Below are 22,107 nucleotides of genomic sequence, written 5' to 3' on the forward strand. Positions count from 1 at the left end.
AGAGTGCAGTTGGGAGGTGTGAGGGAGTGGGGATGCTGCCCCATTGGCTTTGAGTGGAAGATGAAGAAATCTGACTGAAGACAGGTGGCTGCAGATGCACGTGGTGTGTTGGAGTCAGAGTTGGAGTCTGCTGTGTTCTCCCTGATCCGGGACCACCCAGCCTCTTTCCTTTTGACCCCAGAAAGTTCCCAGGCTGCAGGATTGGAGCCTGGCTTTCCTTCAAGAACTTGTCTCCTTTTGTGGGTTTCACTTCTCCACCTGGTGTCTGAACTGCAAACTACAGGAGATGACGACGCATTTGTTCTTCCCATTGAACAAAAGGATTGCAATAGCAGCAGACGACAAGGTTTTACCCAAGCTCCCGGAATGCTGCTCCTCTTAGTTTCTCTCCCAGCCATCAGGGCTCAGGCTGGTCACTGTCCTGGAGGTCTGGAGGCCGAGACTGTTATGCTGTGGTGGAGGGAGAGGATTGCCCCCACTGACTCCAGGATAATAGATTATTATTGTGCAGAGAGAGCAAGTTTTCTTTTGGGATTCTGAAGGAGGCATATGGAGGCAAACAGAGGCAGATAGGGTCTTATAGCCTGACTAGCCTGGTCTGGCTCTGCAGGGTCCAAGGGTTATTCCTCAATCTCTTTATCTCCCCCTCTGGATGAACACCAGGTACAAGTGTGAGTATATACACACAGCCCATGTTACCCTCCCATGGGGCCACAGGTACATCCACTCATATTCTATACACATATACACACAGAAAATTCTAACGTGGTATACATACCCAATAAGATAAATTGCATTTGGGATAATGTTATAGACTGAATTGTGTTCTCCCTGAATTCTTAAACTGAAGTCCTAACCCCCAGGATTTCAGAATGTGATTGTGTTTGGAGAGAAGGTTTTTAAAGAAGTAATTGAGTTACAATGTGGACACATGGACAAATCCTGGTCCAGTATAACTCATGTTCTTATAAGAGATAATTCAGGACCCAGACATGTACAGAGTGAAAACATTGTGAGGACACATGGAGAACATGGCCATTGACAAGCCAAGGAGAAACCACCAGTACCTGATATGTAGATCTCGGACTTTGGTTGTTCCAGTCATTCAGTCTGTGATAATGGATTATGGCAGACTAGTACAAACAATAATAACAACGTTTTTGCACCAGGCATCAGTAAAGAGGAAAGATACACTTTCAAGACTACATTGCCTTGTTGTAGCACACCGCGTGCTAGGAATTGCACATTGGAGATTTTGTAGCCGCTGAGCCAGAAGTAGCCAATGGATGCTTTCCTCCGAACTCACATTGATGCTGGCCCCACTCATCTGCATCCCAGAACCCTCTGATGAATTCCTATGCTTGCCAACATCCTTGATGCTGCTCGAATTTCTAGCCTGTTGGGAATTTCTCTCTCCCTTCATGCAAGATTTTCATTATGAACCAGAAAAGAAAGGAAAGTGAGAGCCCAGTAGCTTTTTTATTCTTCTTGGTATTGGATCAAACCCAGGGCCTGTGCACATTGGCTGACAGTAGCTTTTAAACATATGGTATAGTGTCTAGATCTGGAGGGGTGGTAGGTGGAGAAATGGTTAAGAACTGCATGGGGTGATGGGGCTCAGTATTAGTAAAGGAAAACAGAGTTGCTTCAGCTACAAGAGATGACCTAATCTGGGGAAGAGAACCTGAAAGAAGTGATAGACTTTCCAATGACAATGGAATGTTCTGTATCTGCACTGTGCAATATGACAGTCATGAGTCACATGTAGCAATTTAGTGCCTAAAATGAGATCAAATATGACTAAGGAATTGAGTTCTTGACTTCATTTAAACTATTTTAAACAGCTACATGTGGCTACTGGATGTGGCATGGTTCTAGTGCTCATGGCCAGTGCTTGCCTACTTTCTTTCTTGCTTGCTTACAAAACCTCAATTTTACTCAGGCAGTCATAGCCACTTGCTTCAGGGGAGATAAGCTTCTCTCAAAGTCTATGGGGAGGGTGAATATTAACCTAGTCTAGGCCTTATGGTAATTATGATCCCTTTGTTTGTGTTTGGTTTAGGAGTAGATAAATGATGCAGATTCATCTTGTGATAGATAGGGAGAAGTCTGCTGGAGGACTCAGACAATGTTTTCCTGGGATCTTACAAAGGGTCATGAAGAGGGAATAATTCCACTTCTGGTCCTTAGATATGATGCTTAGAGTTGTTGCCACCATCTCAAGCCCCAAGGAAACAAAAGCTAGTATGCTGAGGATGGCTGATCTAATAGAGAGAAAGAACCTGGCCCTGCAATGTTGTTGCCAACTCATATTGTCACAACCCATATTGTCACCGTGGAATGATTCTACCCCCATTGCTAGTAAAATACTTGGATCTTCAGTTATATGCAGTCAAAAGTGTTCTTTGGGGAATAACAAATATGTGGCATTGAAGTCTGTGTTTCTGCCTCCGATATGAATGTCATCAAATATAGCATTTTTATTCATTGTTCTTCTCAAACCAATGTTCTAAACAGTCACTACCAATTAATTGGAGATAATATGTGAGATAGAAATCTGTTTGCTATTCTTGCTTTAGGACAAAAGAACATAAGCATCTGCTTTGACACAAACTCCCCCACAAATATTTTGCTCCCAGTGGTCCTAGCTAACATTGGAAAGTGTTCCTGTAAAATCAACAACACATCAGTACCCACGACACCAACCCACAGAAGTGATTCAAACTAGCCTGCATGTGAAGATTTGGTTTTCTCTGTACCCCAGGACATAAAAAATGCTTAGTTTTCAAGGGTCAATTCATGGTTAGAAGGGAAATCAGTCACACGGCAATCTTTATTTTGAATATAATGGAGCAAAAAATGCTCTTTTATTAATCTGATGTACATTAAATATCTTTGCAGCTGTTATGTGAATGTAAGTTATCTGGCATATAAATGTATACACACGTCCACACTTGATAGATTTATGCTGTACACAAGCCATCCCACATGGAGCATGCCCTTTCACAAGGATACGCATGGCTGTCTCAGGATATTTGTGAAAACACACTTGTTTCAACATTTTGGCAATCAGAAATCAGACACAGAGGAGCATACCAGAAAGATGAGTTCACAGCAGTTTCAGCTGTACTTAAGATGAAAACTCCAGAAACCTGAAAACAGAATTTACTGGGATTCACACATGCAGCACATATATACAGTACAATAGGGGTAACTGGAACACAGATAGCAGGGGCACTTACAGAGCTTTCAAAATAGAAAAGAACACACAACAAAAAATCCATACACCAAAACCAAGGACAGGACCACTGCCAAGATCTCATTGCTAAAGAGAGTGGATTGTCGGTTTAGCACAAGTCCAAAAGGGAAGTGCACCTGAAAGAAACTCTCCTAGGATTTCATGTTTGACAGCTAGACATTAACAAAGGACATATGGTCTGTTCAATGTGTTCCTGGGTCAGGGGGAGGATACATACCACATTTTGGAAAGTAACTATCAAGAAAGAACTTTCTTTTTTTCTTTTAACTGACTTAGGACATAGATTCTTTGCAATAAATATTTGTAACAACCACAGTGGAAATGAAATTAAGCCAGTCCATCAAGTTTTACCTAGGCAGGCCTGGTGAATGTCAAAGCCAAGGAAGGGGTCTCCTTCTTGGATGACTACTTGGGCGTCAGAGGGGAGATACTTTGTGATTTTAAATTAGTTTGTTCTATCGCTTCTCGGCCTTTTGGCTAAGATCAAGTGTAAATTAGTTTGTTCTGATTTGCACAGCATAAAATAGCTAATTTACTGTACATTCTCCCCAAAGGAATAATACCTAAAGAAAGCAGTGAATCCTCTGCGCTATGGGCCCTAATTGGAGTCAACCAATACAGATGCAGAAAAAAAAAAAAAAACCCTTTATGTACTGACATGACGTTGAGCTTGCTAACTAAGTCTTTCCTTCTCCCAGCTCATTTATGGGCAATGCTGACCCACAAACCCATGTTGCCTGGGTCTCTAGAGGAAAATCAACTATTCTTTAGGGCTTTCGACTGTGGTATGCAAACATTTAACATCTAGAAGGGTGGGAATATAAGAGGAGTCTGATTTGTAGCATTGTCAGTTTTTCTAGTATAAATGTTCCCACCCTGGCTGATCTCAAGCTGCAAACATGACATCACTCACTGACCCCAGCATTGAGAACATGTGTGCAGTGGTATTCCATTATACAGTACTTCTACATACAGATACGATAGGCATATATTACCTCGAGGCATACTTGATAGCAAAATATAGCAAGGTAAGTAGAAAGTGGTGTTTTGAATATATATTTTAACTTTGCTTTAAAATATAACTTATTTAATTATATTTAAATTTTAATAATGGCTATATTTCTCAGCTGGTTCTCAAAATTCTTGAAACTTTAACAATGGGCTCTCTTGAAATGTTTGGGCCTATTCCAGCCCATCACTGGATTGAGGTGATTTTTGCCTCTTTAAGTGGGCTGGCCAGTCACTTTTCAGGCTCTTGAAAGCTGCTTAGGACTCTGCAGCTCAGCTGCTGTGGAGGTTGCTGGCTTGACATTGAACATTGTCTGAGTTGGGACCAAGGGCTGAAAGTTGCTTTCTCTTCTTCCTAGTTCTGGGCATCCTTGGTTCAAAGGGGAACACAAATGTGGGAGGGTAGGCACAGAGAAGGCAACCTCTGCACTGAAATATGAATGAAAGGCACCAGGCTTTGGTACCATGATGGACCCACTATAGACATGGAGAGGCCAGGCACCATCTGCCTACCATGAGGTCAATGAATCCTGAGCACTTGGCTGGGGATGTCCTCGTCTTTTAGGAACTAAGGATAAGATGTCAGATTTCTGCCCCAGAAATGCCAATTCTGTCCATTCTATCAGGACACAGGGTTGAGAAACAGTTGGAAATGTAGCTCTGGTCAGGGAGATGTGTAGAGCCAACAGTCTAGGGCTCACACTCTGGGGCACCCACACCTGGTCCCTGTGATTTCCATCCTCTGTGCCTCCATGACTGTCACATTTCCTGGGGCATGTTCTCTAGCTCCAAGTGCTCCAGGAAAGCTTGGCCCTGCTGTTACACACTGTCAGAGTCAAGAGGTGACATGAGGAGTAAAGGAGAAAGCAGAACAAAAAGGAAAGCAGGAGAGCATGTATTACCTGGATGATAGAGGACAGAGGGTCACTGACAACCACCCTCCCACGGCCCCCTGCCCCCGGCAACAGAACACCAGAGGTCCCTTTGCAGCCTCAGATACTTTGCAACAAACGTGCACTGGTTTTAAACTGAAACCTGAAAATGCCCCTGCCACAGGCTGTCAGAACTTATTTTCTGGGTGGCTTATCTGCTGAGGCTAGAGAGGGGGAAGCTGCTCTAGTATGTCTGCAAAGACTGTTTGACTCAGTCACAAATCTTCAGCATCAGAAAGGAAACACTCTGGGAGGCAGAGTCCAGGGGAGCAGCAGTCAGCTGCCAGGGGTTGCTGAGTGGGCTCTGGAGAGAACACTTGAGCGCACCTGCTCAGGAACAGACTTCCCAGCTCTGGTCTCTAGACCTGAAAGGAATACCTCAGAAGAAAGGAGGACTTTAAAATGAACACCCTTAGAAAGATAGGGCTATCTTTGCTGCTTACACATTTTCTTGTATCTTAGTGCAATTTCCTGTTGAAAACATTCAAAGAAATAGACATTATGTGATTCTGTTTTTTTTTTCCTCTTTTCATTTCATCCAAGTACTGTTTAGTAGTCCCTCCCACAAAGACCACTCAATCAAGAGGCTCTCTCTTCCATCAAGGTAATCCCAATTACTGCATAGTTCCTGGACTACCTGCGATAGGCTATTACTTGTTTTAAACTTAGAAAAATAATATTTTATGATTATGGGGGGAGGGAAGAGGAGGCTCAAAATGTGATGAGCGGGTCAATATCAGACCTCTCTTTCTTCATTTCCCATTTCTCCTGCTTTCATTTAAATCTTGCAAAGAGTTATCTGTACCCAACATAGTGACTTAGTATCTAGCACATGGGAGATGCTCAATAAATATTTATTGAATAAGTATATCAAATGACCATGTTCTGCCCAGCTCTCTCCTCCATCCACCCCTGCTAGCCTTAATCAAAAACCTAAAGAGAACCATGAACTATGCCCTTGTAACTCAAAATGCTGGGATTACTAAATTGGGTCTAGGTGTTTGTTTGAGAAATGTGGAAGAAAGCCCTGGTAAAGACTCTGTGCCTGGTTGGTGAGAGACTATTGACAGAAGGAATGGTCACCTAAGAGCCCCAAGAACAGCACATGAAGAATTATAACTCCACATCTGAAACAAGGAAGGGACAGGCACTACATCTAGGAGACACTGAGAATCTTTTTGTCTATATTACACAGATTACAAGAGAAGCTTTACCCAAAACATAGTCTGTGCTCTGCAGGAACAAAACTATAAGAAATGTTCAACCCATCTCAGAGTCCCCTAACTGTCTAGATTTCTTTTTGTTGTCACAACATGACTGGTGTCTTTGTAGGTTTGATAACTAGACTAAGTTTGGCACAGTATGGGAATTAAAGGGAAACCTAATATACAGCCAATATGGCCCCAAACAACAATATGCCCATTGTCTTTCTATGATTCCAGGTGAAGGCCAAATTCAGACATTTCTAGCTTCAGAGCCTTTCATGCATGAGGAGGTAAGGTATCTTCCTGAGGAAATAGGCAAAGTCTATTTTGATATTAAACAAAAAAAAATTGGAGAATATCATATTCTGTTTTGGTTGGCAGAAAAAAATATGAAAGTATTCCCATGGAATGCCTTGGAAATGATCCTAGAGTTTAGAATGTCTCCATGGTACCCTAATCTCTCCACTGGAACCTTATCAATGATATCTTGGGCTCTCTGTCACTACTTTTCTTTTCCTACTTCCCCCTGGATCTCAAGATATTCTGAAAACTACCTAAGGAGTTTTTGGTGAGCTCTGATTTGGTAAGATTTGCAAATGAAGGTACATTTTCCACTTCAGGTAAAATCACAGAGAAACTCAATTTCTGATGGCCTAGGTCTACTTAAGGCTGTGTTTCAAGAAAGCAGAGGAGCAAATTGTTAGGGGAGCTCTAGAATACAGCCTTTGCAGCACTGTAATTGGAGAGTCTTCTAACCATGGATGTATCAGCTGGGGTAGGTTCTTTTTCTGGACAGGCAGTGATAACTGTCCAACTGACACTGAATATTCAGGATCCCCAGAAGCTGACAGAACATGGGAACTATACTCTCTGTCCTATTCCATGAGTTGTTCTCCCCAAACTTACTGTCTTGTTTATATACTTGATTTCCTAATTTTTAGTGTATAAACTGAGCTGATTTAGTGCTTATAAGGATGATTTTAACATCAGAAGACAGAGAGATTGAAGCTATTTCCATAATAATGCTGTAGAATCTTAGAGAGCAAACCAGTTCCAGTTTTTTACTCTCTAGTTGTGGCAACTGAAGACAAGAGCTGTTCAGTGACTCACATTCTCTCTAGCAAGATCTGGTGGTGAGCTGAGCTTGGACCCATCAATCTTGTCTTTCAGGTGGGGAGTGCAATCAGAAATGACTGTGAGCTGGTGCCATGACCTATTACCTGCATGCAATGCGGTGCAGAATTCGCAACTTCAGGCAGCTGTTTGTTTGCTTTTCCTACTGAGAAGATTCAGTGATAATAATAGGACTTGGGAGCATTCTGAATTTATTGCAAAGAGCGAGAGGGAAAATTTTAGTAAGAAATACAAGAGCAAGTGGGACTGACTGTTTCCTGGGCTTTTATTTTATGCAACCAACTTTCATTTTCCTTTTACTATAAATGAAATAAGATGGTAGCTGCTTATCTGGATGCCAGCGGTCTGTTACACTGATACAACTGAGAGTTTTGTTTTTTTCTCACAGCTATATTTTAATCTCCAGCTAAATCTGGAACAAGCTAATCAGGCCACACAGCATACTTTGAAAACAACTTGAGTTCTCTCATAGATGCTCAAGGTGATGAATGGTGTGAGGAGGCAGAGAAAAGTACATGAAAGATGAAAAAGGTGGTGACCAAGAAGGTTTGTGACCACAGACTGTCCAGGAGATTAGAAGAGATCCCTCTTGGGCCACCTGGGAGGCTTGGATTAAGTGACAAGAAGGTCAAAAATAATCCTTTGAAGAAGACACATGGTTTCAGGTCTCATGAAGCAGGATTCTGCTAGTTTATCCCATGCTGACCTAACCCATTGTTCAAATAACATTCTAAACCATGTGCCTAGCAGCTTGGGAGATATGACACATTTAGACCCACAACAGATAATACAGATATTTAAAAACTGAAGATAGTCCAGTAAGCAAGTTAATAATCACGGAAGACTACAAATAGTGACAGCATGCACACTTCTACTTTTCCTTTGGATGGGTGGACAGAAATACACATCTTACTTCTGTGGTTATTTCTGCATATGCCACATTCAACTAAAAGACCTGCTCATGTCCTCCCTCTCCTTTTTTTGGGGGGTGGTGGTGATAGTTCAGGGGCTGGAACCCAGGGCCATGCATGCTGGTCAAGTGTTCTACCTCTGAGCTATGTCCTCAGTCCCATATATCTTTTTTTTTTTTTTTAAATCAAGCAATAGCAAAGTGGAGAAATGAGTACATGTGGGAAAAGACTAATACACAGATTAGTTTCTTGGTTATTTTAAAACTGGTCTTTTACTCTCTGATACTATGACAGGAGGCAAGCAAGGGTAAGTTCTGTTTCTTTCTCTGCTTTTTGGTATCTTTCAGATAAATCATGTCTAGTCTTTATTGATTTTTCTTTCTTCTTGCTACCTTTGCAGTTGTAATTTGAGTGTTCCTGATGTTCTGGCAGAGAGAGAGAGAGAGAGAGAGAGAGAGAGAGAGAGAGAGAGAGAGAGAGATCGATCCCTGGGGAGATATATCTCCCCAGGGAACAACCCTCTTTCTGCCATAACACAAGACTGAGTCTGCCCCCTCTACCAGGCTGGAATTGCTGGTGAGGGACAGCCCATAAATGGCTTATGTTAATGAGGACTCTTCCCAGAGTCTGAGCTCCAGGAGGGATCATTAGGAGCCACTGGGTTAGCAGAAAGACCTCCAGGGAGTTAGGACTTCTCTGAATGTAATGGTTAGTGGGAACAAAAGCTTGTCCTTCCAGGGAGGCCCCAGGGCTGTGGCCTTGGAAAATGCCTGTAATAAGTAATAAGGATCACCCTCTAATGAGACAGGGAGAGCTGAAAAAAAAATTAAAAATTGTTTAAATATGGGATTTATTTCTGGCTGCTAGCCATGGGCTACAAAGTCTACAAGGAGGCTTCAGATTTCAAAGAGATGTGAAAATGGATGAGCCTGGGGAGGGGTCAGCCAGAGAGATGAGAAGGTCATGTAGCTGACAGCTTGCCCGTGGGAATGTCCTATTGACCTCTTGTGTTCAAGCCCAGGCAGATGCCAGAGGTAAAACAAACAGGCAAACAGCCACCAGGAGATGCTGTCCTTGTCTGCAAGAGAACCTCTCAGGAATGCAGGCGGGCTCTGATCCTACCTAGAGACAGGGCCAAGAGCACAGAGACCAGAGTGCACCAACCCAAGGGAAGCTGGAGGGATGGGACCTACTTTGATAGGGGGACTGGGGTGGGAATATCCCTCAGAAAAGAGGTGCAGAAAGAGGTTTTTCAAATGACCACAGGTGTGAATTTTTTCCTAATTTATCATTTACGACAACCTAGTTATGCACTGACAATGGTTTCAGGTCTCATTTGAATGAGTGGCAGAATCAGGTAGGCAGAGTCGGTTTTTAAGAAGTGGCTTTCTGTCCTTGAATCTGATATCTGGTAAAAGCTATGGCAGCTTGGGAGGGCTGGGTTAGGGAAATGGTAAACGAAAGCAAAATGTCTCTCTCTGACTTTCAAATATTCTGAATTACACTCCAGAGTCACAGACACTATTATGGCCCTTTTCCCTCATATTTTTCCAAAGTTTGATTCATCTTTCTGTCAGAAATCTTGCTTATGCAGCTCCTTCAGATTTTTGCTGCTAACTGCAGAGCTCTTGTTTTTCTTGTCAGCAGTCACCTTAATTGTCCTGCCCAAAGAGCCCCACCCAGCCCCGTTTGGTGCCACATGGTTTTCTTTGAAAGGCTCTGCTGTAACAGCGAGAATTTCTGGGTGTCCTTTTCTAAGTAAACAGGAAGTATCGCTATGTTAAAAAAAAAAAAAAGAGAAAACCTTCTCCTCAGCAAAAATTCAATAATATGCCAACTTATATTTCCTATTAATGTTGCATTAGGAGCAGGATCAATTTCTTACACAGCCCAATCTTTTTCTTAAGATTCTAAACCTCAATGAGTGAGCAGAATCCCAGGGAAGGCTGGCCAACTAGGATATTTTAGAAATTCACCCACTGATTTTTTTTTTTTTTTTTTTTTTTTAGGCAGTAGCATCACAGGAAAGATAACAATGTATGAAAAAAAAAAAAAAAACCACACACACAACAACAACAAAACCCTGTGCAAAATCACATTAAAGGGGCAAGATGTTATGCATCTAAATTTTAAGTCACAGCAAGAGTTGTGTTCCAATACTTAACCACCCTTCTATATATGAAAAATCTGAAGCCTTGAGTCAGGAGAATTGACGCATCACAGGAGAAAGAAACACACAAAGATGGCTTTTTTTCCCCCCATCACATCAGAACCTGGGTTCGTGTGTCAGGCAGACGCAGCCCCACGAGTCCTCCACACACGAGCACAGTAGAAGCCAGAAGGATGGGGATTGCTTTGGTGATGCCAACCAGGGAGCCGAAAATTAAGTTTCCCAGGACGGTTGCTGCTTTGCATAGAGCATTCAAGAAGCCGAAGCCCGTTGCCCTTCAAAGGAAAAGAATTATGGACAAGGTTGAGAAAATGATTCTAGCTTTAGACACACATGTTCTATAATGGTAATTTTCAATGCTTTTTAAGTAGATTGTGTTGAGTATCATTGGAGCAAATAATTAAATGCTTGTTAGCAAATCAGGATAGAGAAACCCAGCTGTTGGTATTGTTCTTTCAGGCCTCCTGTTGACTTTCTTACCTTCTCTATTGATTCTTTTTCTGACCATAGGTTCCAATTTATCATGGACAACAAGAGAAGGGTAATTTTAGGAGTCTCTTTTCTCTTGGCCCAATGGTGTTGGAAGAAAGAGTCTCTTATATCAAAGTTAATCTTACCCCATTCAAATCCTTCTCTCAGGAAAAACAGAGTCATGAAGCACACAGTTCATCAGAGAGGCAGCTCACCTCTGGTGAGTGTGGAGTTTGGGCCACCCCCCTCTGACCCCAGGCAAGAAGTGGAAAGCGAGGGTTAGGGAAATTGACCAGGTTCTCATCACAAAAATGACACATTATTTTGTTTTGTAAATTCCCATAATTTCAGAGATATCTGTATTTAAAAGGAAACTTAATTTCATTCCAGAATTGAAGTGTATGACAATATATTTCTTTTTACTCCCTTCTTTTCTCTTAGCTAAATCAATTTAAATAATTGAGGCCCATTGAATTTTCAAAGAAAATCAGGGATGATGGAGTTGGATCCCTTATCTTTAACTTACTGTGGAGCTGAACTACCATGCATTCTTTCTTTGTTTTCATTAGCAGGAACCTGGAACACAGGTTGAATATCACCTATCTGAAATACTGGGGATCAAAAGTGGTTCAGATTCGGGAGGTTTTGGGATTTTGGAATGTTCACATAGACTTCACTAGTTGAGCATCCCTAATCTGAAAATCTGAAATTCAAAGTTCTCCTAAATCTGAAATTTTTGAGCACTATGTATTTTCAGATTAGAAATGTTCCACCAGTACTGAGCTGGGTGGCCCTACCAACGAGCTAGTGTGATATTTCTCCTATCATCAGAGTTCTCTGTGGAAAATCAATCCAAGAAAATATTATAGAAGAGAATCAGATTGTGGGCCTAGAGATCTTGTTTGCTGTCCTTTAAGCTGTGCAGGCATGTAAGAAACAATCCTCTGTTCTTTTTGAATCCCCAAGAGTTCACACATGCTGAGCATATGCTCTATCATTGAGCTATATTCCCAATTCCGATGTCCTCTCTCTCTCTCTCTCTCTCTCTCTCTCTCTCTCTCTCTCTCTCTCTCTCTTTCTCTCTCTCTCTCTCAACTTTTTTTTTTTTGTGGGGGGTACTGGAGATTGAACTCAGGGGCACTTGACCACTGAGCTTATTTTGTATTTTATTTAGAGACGGGGTTTCATTGGGTTGCTTAGCGCCTTGCTTTTGCTGAGGCTGGCTTTGAACTCACCATTCTGTCTCAGCCTCCCGAGCCACTGGGATTACAGGCATGTGCCACTGCGCCTGGCTCTTTCTTTCTCTTTCCCTCTTTTCTTTTCTTTCTTTCCAGTACTGGGATTCAACTCAGGGGACACTCTGCCATTAAACTACATTCCCCGGCCTTTTTTATTTTTTATTTTGAGATAGGGTCTCACTAAATTGCCCAGACTGGCTTTGAATTTGTGGTCCTCCTGCTTCAGCCTCCCAAATTGCTGGGATTACAGATGTGCACCACCAAGCCCGGTTCGCATCCCACCTTTTTTTTTTTTTTTGTACCAGGAATTGAACCCAGAGGCACTTAACCACTGAGGCAATATCTAGCCCTTTTTACTTTTTTGTTTTGAAGCAGGGTCTCTCTAAATTGCTTAGGGCTTGGCTAAATTGCTGAGGCTGGCTTTGAACTTGTGATCCTCCTGATTTAGCCTCCTGAGTTTCTGGGATTACAGGTATGCACCACGACATCCCACTTCTTAGTACATTTTTTGGAAAGGATATTTGCTATTAGTCTACATAAATTGAAGGATTTTGCTTTGGTCTTCTAGGCAGAAGATTAAATATTTTTTTTTTCACAACTGTAGATCTACCACAGACATCATAGAGAATATAAATTTCCTTCTGACTTCGTATTTTGGCTCTCACTGAGTCACATTAAATGCAGGGCAATTTTTTTTTTTAACCACAAAGGGAAATTCATTTTACATGCTGCAAAATGAAGTATTTAATACACACCTTTCTTTGATTGATTTGCAAGTTTGTAGCTGTGGGGGTTTCCTTTTGCAAGTCCTAACAACTACTCATCACTACTTGCATGGTTCTTAGTGGCATTTTCTACAATGTATGCAGCAGGCTCATAACCTCAGAAATGTATGTGGTTATTATCCAGCCACCCACTTTTCACACCATTAGAAAGAAATCAAGGCTCCTCCCTTTGCTGTATGAACGCAGTCTCTGTGTTAATGCAGTACCAATGATTTTGCTAGTTAAAAACACATCTAATAAAGGGCAGCTAGCACAGATTTTCTTTTTGGCTAAAAAAGTAAAGTAAGCAGGCTCTTGAAGGGTGGCAAAGTTGCCAACTCCTTGGAATGAGGAAGAAGTGAAACAAAATCTCTGATGGAAAGAAGCAGGGATTTCTTTTTTTTTCTTTTTTCTTTTTTTGGGGGGGTGGGTGGGTACTAGGGATTGAATTTAGGGTTGCTTAATCACCGAGCCACATTCCCAGTCCTTTTTATATTTTATCTTATTTATTTATTTATTTATTTATTTATTTATTGTTGCCAATGATTAAACCAAGGGGCACTTAACCATTGAGCAATATTCCTAGCCCTTTTTTTATATTTTTATAGACAGGGTCTCCCTAAGGTGGTTGCTGAGGCTGGCTTTGAACTCACAGTCCTCCTGCCTCAGCCTCCTGAGTCACTGGGATTACACCACATCTGGCTTTTATATTTTATTTTGAGACAGGGTCTCATGAAGAAGCTTAGGGCCTCGCTAAGTTGCTGAGGCTGGCTTTTGAACTCCTGATTCTCCTGCCTCAGCCTTCCCAGTGGAGAAACAGGGATTTCTTGAGAAGAAGGTAAGTAATTTTGTATTCTCTTTGTATCTAATTTTGTGTTCTTGAAAAAAAGACCTGTAATACCAGTAATTACTAAAACAGCAGGCGGGGAGGGTGGATTTAATATACTAATGACTATTTTCAAATGAAATTGCTGGAGGCTACAAAGAAGACTTGAGTAGAATGACACCAGGTCACCTCTTCCACCTTCATGGTGATGATGTCATGAGTCTGAGATGTCTTTCTGCTATGTATTTTTTTAAAAATTAATAGACTTTTTAAGCATCTTCGGGTTTATAAATAAAAGGTGGGTGAAAATAAAGGAGAATTTCCATATGCCACAGTTTCCCTTTTTACTTATTTATTTATTGAGTACTAGGGATTGAAACCAGTGGCACTTTATCACAGAGCCAGAGTCTTGCTATGCTGCCAAGACTGGGTTCAAACTTGAGATCCTCTTGCCTCAGTTCCCGAGTTGCTGGGATTACAGGCATGTGCCACAGCACTCTATTAATTATATGCATTGCTGTGGTATATTTATGAGAATTGGTGAACCAAACTGATACATTGTCATTTACTGAAGTTCATAGATAATATTAGGGTTCATTCTTGGTATTGTATTTCTATGGGTTCAGACAAGTGTATAATGACATATGTCCACCATTTTAGTTCCACCCAGAGGAATACTTTCACTGCCCTATTCTATGTGACACTATGATGGTGGACATTCATCCTTCCCTCCATTAAACCCCTGGCAACCATGGTTCTTTCTTTCTTTCTTTCTTTCTTTTTCTTTCTTATAGTTGTAGGTGGACAGCATGCCTTTATTTGTTTAGTTTTTTTTTTTATGTGGTGCTAAGGATTGAACCCAGTGCCTTTACACATGCTAGGCAAGCACTCTGCCACTGAGCTACAGCCCCAGCCCAACCCAGATATTTTTACTGTCTCCACAGTTTTGCCTTTTCCAGAATATCATTTAGTTGAAGTCCTACAATATATAACCCACTCAGACTGGCTTCTTTCACTTTTTAAAAAACTACATTTTTAGTTCTAGATTCTAGAGTCATAAGCTACCAACTGTATCTTATGGTGTTAAGATAAACGGTATCCTTCTGGGGAAAATGGCTAGTGTGTTTGTTGCTGATAAGAGATAGGAAAACATTTTTCTGACATGAAGTCTCTCAATGCTGAAACTGCAGAGTGACCCATGTAGGATTTACACTGGGTTAAAATAACAATGTATTTCCAAGCTATGAACCTCTGGTATAACTTAGAACAAGGTATAAAATGCAGACAGCTACCTCTTTGTATCACTGAAACTGTAACTGAGGAATGGATGACTTCCTAAGATTTCTGGGCAGCAGTAAAGACAGATGCATTAGGAGCATCTGGTATCTCAGGTTTCTAAAAAAGAGAATCAAATCCTTAGATTTGATTCTAAGATCAAATTCTTAGATTCCTAAGAATCTCCATTTTCATTTCCCAAGCAGAGCCAGTACTTCAGAGGAAAATCTGGGTTCATGCAAAGCACACAGCCTCCTTAAATTTGGATTGGCATTCAAGAAAATGTGCCTGCCCTTTCCTTGGATAAGTAAATTATTCCTTCAAATATTTGCAGCTGGAGGGTGTGATTTTTCAATGTATTCGAGACACAGCTGTATTAGAAAAATTATTCACAAAATGACTCTCCCTTGGGTTATCTATTTTTACTATAGTAAGAAGCTTTTAGTTCATTTACTCTCTGTTCTTAATTAAAGTGAAGTTATCCCTTCTGCAGACATGGAAAGGCCAAGTCACCTTGTGCTTATAAAGTCCTTTAAGGGTAGGGAGCTCGGAGCTTGTGGAACCCCGACTCCCTGACTTCTTAGCAGCAGGGTGAGCTCCTGCATTCTTTTCTACAGATGTTTTCCTGCCTTCTCTTAACCAGCAGGAACCAACAGAGAAAAACAGAAAGACCTATTATTTTTATATGCTCTACCCCTTGCTTCTCATCTCTCCAGCCAGAATCCTTTGTTCTCAATTATAATTATTGTTCAATCTACTTATTTAATCTTTTAAATTGCCCAGGCTGTGCTGGAACTCACGATCATCCTGCCTCAGCCTCCGGACTAGCTGGGATTACAGGTGTGCCTCACCACATCACAAGTTTTAAGTTTCTAAATTGTAAACAGAACCCCATCGCTGCAGCAAGCCAGTTCCCCATTCCACTGAGGCACTCTCTTCCTGCACCATGGACTCCCTCTCTTTGACATGCTGGTGTGTGAAGCGAGTTGGCTGCAGCACTTAGACTTAGCTGATGGGGGATGTGGCCACCAGAGTGTCCTCTCACTGAGATTGGATGGTGGCTTCCTCTTTGCAGAACTCACAATTTAGCAGGTTCTAGCTTATTTATATTGCTTTGTGTTTTAACTGGAGTCTGCAAAAAGGAAACTGCTGGCTCCTTGGACAGAGTGAGGATAGCATTGACTTACATTCAGGATTTTTTTTGTTTTGTTTTTCCTGACATTAGTGCAGAACCAACTGTGGATATATATGTTTGTATTTATTTATTTTAGGTTCCTGGGAAGAAGAAAGGGATGCTGAAAAATGGTGGCACTCCTTAGGGTAGTGCCTGGCACAAGGCAAGCACCATGTGGGTATTCACCACTGTTAAAACACTGGCTGAATATCTGCCCTACCAAATGATGACATTATTAGGGGAAACAAAACTAAACTAAAGGCTACATTTTGAAACACCCTGAACTGGTATGGATTCATACTCTGCTCATCTAATTTACTTATTAAAGTGTAAAATGTAAGCATCTTTTTTAGTCTAAACTTTTAGAAAGGAGCTTTTTCTGGGGAATGTAGCCAAGTCATTGGCAGAAATTATAAAAGGACCCAGCATGGAGCATTGTGGAAAGTCTAAACAGCCCTTACATCAAATATACATTGTGATCTAAAGATTCATCTGGAAGTTGGTTGTTTGAAACAGAATAAGCCCATTTACCTCACAGAAACAATACTACAAATGAAGGCAAGGTACCCAGGTTAACTCTTAACACTGAACCCATCTGGCTATTGAACTATAATGCTAAGAGCATCAGATGCCCCTTGAATATTTGTGAATAAGCACATTTGTCCTTAATATATTCCCAATTTATAATTCTCCTATGCATTTATTCATTTTATAATCATTTGTTAAGTATCTATTATGTGGCAAGCACTGCACTAGACTCCAGCGACCCCCAAATTAAAAGACAAAGCCCGCATTTGTACTGACAGATGAGATCACAATAACACATACTTAGAGCAATGAGGCAGCATATCATGGGAGCAGGTGAGTGGGAGGTGATCTCAGACTGGGGATGGGCACAGTTGAGAGAAGGCTTCTCAGAGGGGATGGTGAGAATATGATTTGCCTTGAAGGAATAGTAGGAGCTTGCCTGGTAAAGGATGGCATGTGGATAAGTGTCTCTGGTGTCATAATACTCTCACAGCTCCCTAACTTATCTCATGGTACCCACTGTGGTCTGCCTTAGACACTCTCCAAGGCTTCCTGAGTACTATCCGGCCCACCTGTCTCCAGTCAAACATGGCTCTCACTTCTCATGCAGCTGTTTTCAATCTGGGTTAGGATGGCAATTTTATTGAACTAAGGTGCCTAGACATGTATAACCACATCTTTACCTGGTGGCATGGCAATTAAGCTGGGGGGGGGGGGTTTAGAAACTCCTGGGAAGTTTGATGATGTGGCCATAAGGATGGCTAGGCTCCTCCCACAGGGATTCTGGCTTTATTGCTCTACTGGAGCATTGGTATGGTTTAGAAGTTCCAAGTGATTTAAAGGTGTATATTATCTTCCCAGAGATGTCTGCATTTTGGAATTGATTTTCATTTACTGTTACATACTAAAAGAAATTACAAAAGCAAAATATCCACTCTACCCCTCCAACAAATAGGTTCATGTCTGAATTCCTTTCAGCATGCAATTCAGTCATGAATCAGAGGATTTATACAACTTTGCTTTCTGCCTCTTATCAATCATTCATACAACTGTTTGTCCCATGTTGTTTTTGTTTCCATGTTTTATTTAGCATGTAACTACGATTTCCAAAACTATATCATTGGTTAATGTAAAAATTTCCAGATTTGGGGTATTACTAATGATACTGTAATGAACACGTTCACCTCTATGACTGTTTACGTTTGGATAAATTTGTTAGGGCACATCAGGCAGTATAATGTAGCCAGAGGAAAGAGTTCACAGTGTGGAGGAGACTGAGGGTCACAGGGGGTGCTGTGCCCATGAGAAGGAAGGGTCCTACCCAGAGTGTCCCTCCCTACTCCTGCTCTTGGTAAGCTTTCTTGTTCACTCTGCTTAATTCATTTTTTTCCAGGGGCCGTCAGTTTCTCACCTAACCTGAAGCATCTCCTTTCCCATCTCTCAGTTGTCTCAGTTTAGACTTTCCTCCTTGCCACTGTCCCTACTCTCTCTGACCTGGTCTGTTTCAAACCTGAGCATCTTATCTGGACTCAGCCTTGTGCAGGTCTATGTCATGTTTGGAGGTTGGCTGGGTAGTCTTTGTAGTCACTCAGCACAACCCTATCTCAGGACTGTCACAGGAATGCCTGTGATACTTGATAAATAAAAGGCTGAACTAAGAAATTTCTTGAGAAGCCTGGGATGGTGGCGCACACCTGTGATCCCATCAGTTTGGGAGACTGAGGCAGGTGGATCACAGGTTTGAGGTCAGCTTGGGCAGCTTAGTGATACCCTGTCTCAAAATAAAGAATATAAAAGGCTGAGGTTGTAGCTCAGTGGTAGAGCACCCTGGGTTCAATCCCTGGTACCACACATATGCACACACCCAGAAATTTCTCAAGATCTTCCAAAAATGTTGGAGGCAGATTTTTGTTTTATAATTGGCATTTTAATGAGAATTAGTTGGGTGATATTTGCTTATTGATGCCAGATAAACTTCCTGTTTCAGGGAAAAATAGTTCTACATTATTAAGTCAGAAAAGACTGAATTGCTTTCTGATCTTTAGAGAGAAAATTTGCTTTACTCAAGTAGGTAGCATCCTTCTTAATAAGAACCAGATGCCATTCTGTACCCCTGCAAGCAGACTGTGCTTACTTATATACAGGTAGAGAAGGAATCCCCCATTAGTTAGAATCTAATGAGAGAATCCCTGGGCCCAAAGCAGCCTCAACCTTCCCTCCATTCTCCACATCACCAAGGGGTTTCCTATTGCTTGTTCCCACTGGAATCAAATATTCACAGACAGGTTGATAATGGGAGCCTTTGTGTCTTATCATTTATCTGGTAAACCTGGCTAGGAAGTGCCAGCCTGGGCCAGGGTCATAATGATAGGGTAAGTAAAGATAGAATGACTGAACACAGAGCAGCAACTTGGAGTTCATCTGAGGCCAAGGTCCATGAATATGACCAGGTGAGCTTCTTAAGAACAAACCAGGCTTTTAACCCTTGGAGGGCAGGTAGATAGGTCTTCGCTGAGAGTAGCAGCACTGAGTCAGACATCTGGGTTTGAGGCTAAATGACTCTGGGCAAGCTACTTCCCTTTTCTGCAACTTATTTTCCTCACCTGAAAATGGGGTAAGAATACTTGTAGAGTAAGAGTGAAGACTGAATAAAGTTAAACGAGATCTTCTGAAATACCCAGCACAGTGCCTAGCTCAGCCTTCACTTCACAGATGAGGAAACTTGTCCAAGTTATCCAGCTGTCTTCTGGCATGTCCCACACCTGAATTCTCATATACTGTCATAACTCCAGGTGAATGAATGATATATACTTTTTAAAATTCAGTTGGTTATGGACTATAGTTTTCCTCCCTAAATGGGATCTAGCTTCCCCACTTCCAAAGTAAGCAATTTAGCCTAACTCCTAGAACAATGCTCTTTCTTCCACACTGTTGATGGAGTGGAGGGAGGAGAAACAATACTGTATGAGAAGGGGAACCTGACAGCTGAAGGATCAAGAGGTCACAGGCCATGATGGGAAGAGGGACAGAAAGGGGCAGCAGAGAGAAAACTGGAGACCAGCGCTTCCTCACAATTTGCTAAATTGCTTACTTTGGAAGTGGGGAAGCTAGATCCCATTTAGGGAGAAAAACTATAATCCATAATCAACTGAATTTTAAAAAGTATATTTCATTCATTCACCTGTAGTTATGACAGTATACGAGAAAGATCAAGTCCAGCTCTAAAGAAGCTAACATTTTTGTGGATGACAGTAAAAAAAAGTAAGCATATAACCTTTGTCCTATGGCATATGGTCTTGGTGGTTATTTGCTTTAAAAATACTTTGATATAAACAATATAAAAGAATAATTGTTTCCAATGTATACCCATAGAATTTAAAGCACATAAATCAGGAATTAACAGGACAGAAATAATTCCTTTGCACTTTAAATATCATTTTAGAAATTGTCAGGAGAAGGTCATTAATGAACATCGGGGAGATTTTCACTGGTGATGTGAGTGATGTTCAGGACATGTAGTTGATTGGAAAGAATACGCTTTCCTTAGCATAACAGACATAACATCAATCCCCTGAGCTCAGTAACCTCAAATCAGTGATGTGGTACTTTTGGTAGATTCCAGCTTCTACAGCCCATGTGCCCTGCGCCCCATGCTAAAGGAGAACCCATGCTTGATGGCACACAAGTCTGCTGGTCCTGCTGTCACAATATCATTATGTCCACGGTCCCTTCACATCAGGGCTTATTCAGTACCCAAGGACAGAGAGATAGACTTTCCTGGAGCTCAAGAACGGTCTGTATGACTGTTTTGTTCCTGTTTTTGCATCTGACAGGATTTGCTCCCATTGTAATAAGCCTGGGATATGCTATACCTACCTGGCATCGAGGCTGTGGGGAGAGGGCATCTATTTCCTGCCTCCTCATCTTCCTCTACTTCTATTTGCCAGAGTTAAAAAGAATCAAAGAATCTGACATTTGCTGAATGGCTAAAGATAAACATATATAATGATAGTGCATATAAAGAAAAATAAAAGGTGAATACATAATAAAATAGAAACCTATATAGCATATATATTTTATGTACATAAAATGTAAATAAATATGATGTTATGATATACACAGAAAAATGAAGCAGGGTAAGGTGATATGGAGGGAATATATCACATAGGTTGGTTAGAAAGAATAGTTCACAAATTTCTTCATATCCAAATTGCCAAAAAATGAGTGAGGTTTTCTTCTTCATTTTAATGGCCACAGATAGAGAACATATTCAAGAAAGAATGAAATTGTCATTACGGATTACTAAGTGATGATGGTGATGAGGACAATTTTAGAGGTAAAAGGACCTGAGATGCCATTTATTTCAATGTACTTATTTTACATCTCAAACAACTGAGGCACAGTTGTGCTGAGTGGTTCCCCTGAGGACACAGAGCTGGTTAGTGAGAGAGTCAGGATTACAGATTGGCCATGGGGGAGGAATCAGGAGACCTTTTCCATCTAAACAAGAACAATCCTGAGGGAAGGGCTTAGCTTGGTTAATTCTGGGCAGATGTTTTGATTTTAACTCATCAAAGAAGAGAACAATCCCACAGCACTGGGTGACAGCAGCTGCTGCCCAGGACTAGCAGGGAATAGCAGGTGTGAACAATCAGAGTTTTACTTTTAATTCTTTCTGAGGTCATGTCTAAACTGTGCATGCATGAGGGTGAAGGAAGGAGGCCATTGGCCAGAAAAAGGCAGGAATATGCTGCTATAAGAATAAATATCCTTGAGACAGGCCTGCTGGTGAGCGGAGTCTGTGCAGAGCTGAGGCTGGTCAGAGAGCCTGGTTGCGTCACTCACAAGGTGTGTGGCTCCTGGCCCTGAGCTCCAAGGAGGAATGGTCAAAATGACCACTGGGCTCTGGGGACACAGGAAGTGTGAGCAGGAAGCTTCCACCATGGCCACATGGTGGCAGCAAAAGTCACTGCCTGGATGCAGGACACAGGTCAAATAGCCTATACCATGTGGGTTATAATTATGACCAAGAAAATAAAAGAAGGAGGTGAAAGGGGACAGTGAATAGTAGAAAAGTCCAGTGAATAGCAATACATTAGTTTTTACTCTGAATCTTAAGATTCTAAGACAGGAGGGAAGTTTTATCTATTTTTTTTCCCCCAGTTAGGATATTAGTGGTCAGAGGGACCTCTGACCGACCCTGACTAAATCC

The 22,107-nt window shown here is 41.4% G+C and overlaps 1 protein-coding gene and 1 long non-coding RNA gene across 3 annotated transcripts in view; one reads left to right on the plus strand and one right to left on the minus strand.

Moving 5' to 3' along the window:
• Positions 1-10,492: 10,492 nt before the first annotated feature.
• Sv2c (synaptic vesicle glycoprotein 2C) overlaps positions 10,493-22,107 on the minus strand; it is a 223,614-nt gene continuing 211,999 nt past the window's right edge. Inside the window, exon 13 of the mRNA XM_058574048.1 lies at positions 10,493-10,894. Coding sequence (XP_058430031.1) covers positions 10,711-10,894 — 184 coding nt within the window. The 3' untranslated portion in view covers positions 10,493-10,710. The remainder of the gene's footprint in view (positions 10,895-22,107) is intronic.
• LOC131423597 (uncharacterized) overlaps positions 13,542-22,107 on the plus strand; it is a 39,310-nt gene continuing 30,744 nt past the window's right edge. For both annotated transcript variants that reach the window (XR_009225327.1, XR_009225324.1), the window contains exon 1: positions 13,542-13,930. This is a non-coding gene — a long non-coding RNA (uncharacterized LOC131423597). The remainder of the gene's footprint in view (positions 13,931-22,107) is intronic.

Source organism: Marmota monax, unplaced genomic scaffold, assembly GCF_021218885.2.
Source record: "Marmota monax isolate L192 unplaced genomic scaffold, Marmota_monax_Labrador192_F-V1.1 WCK01_AAM20220418_F8-fsc00018, whole genome shotgun sequence".
NCBI lineage: Eukaryota > Metazoa > Chordata > Mammalia > Rodentia > Sciuridae > Marmota > Marmota monax.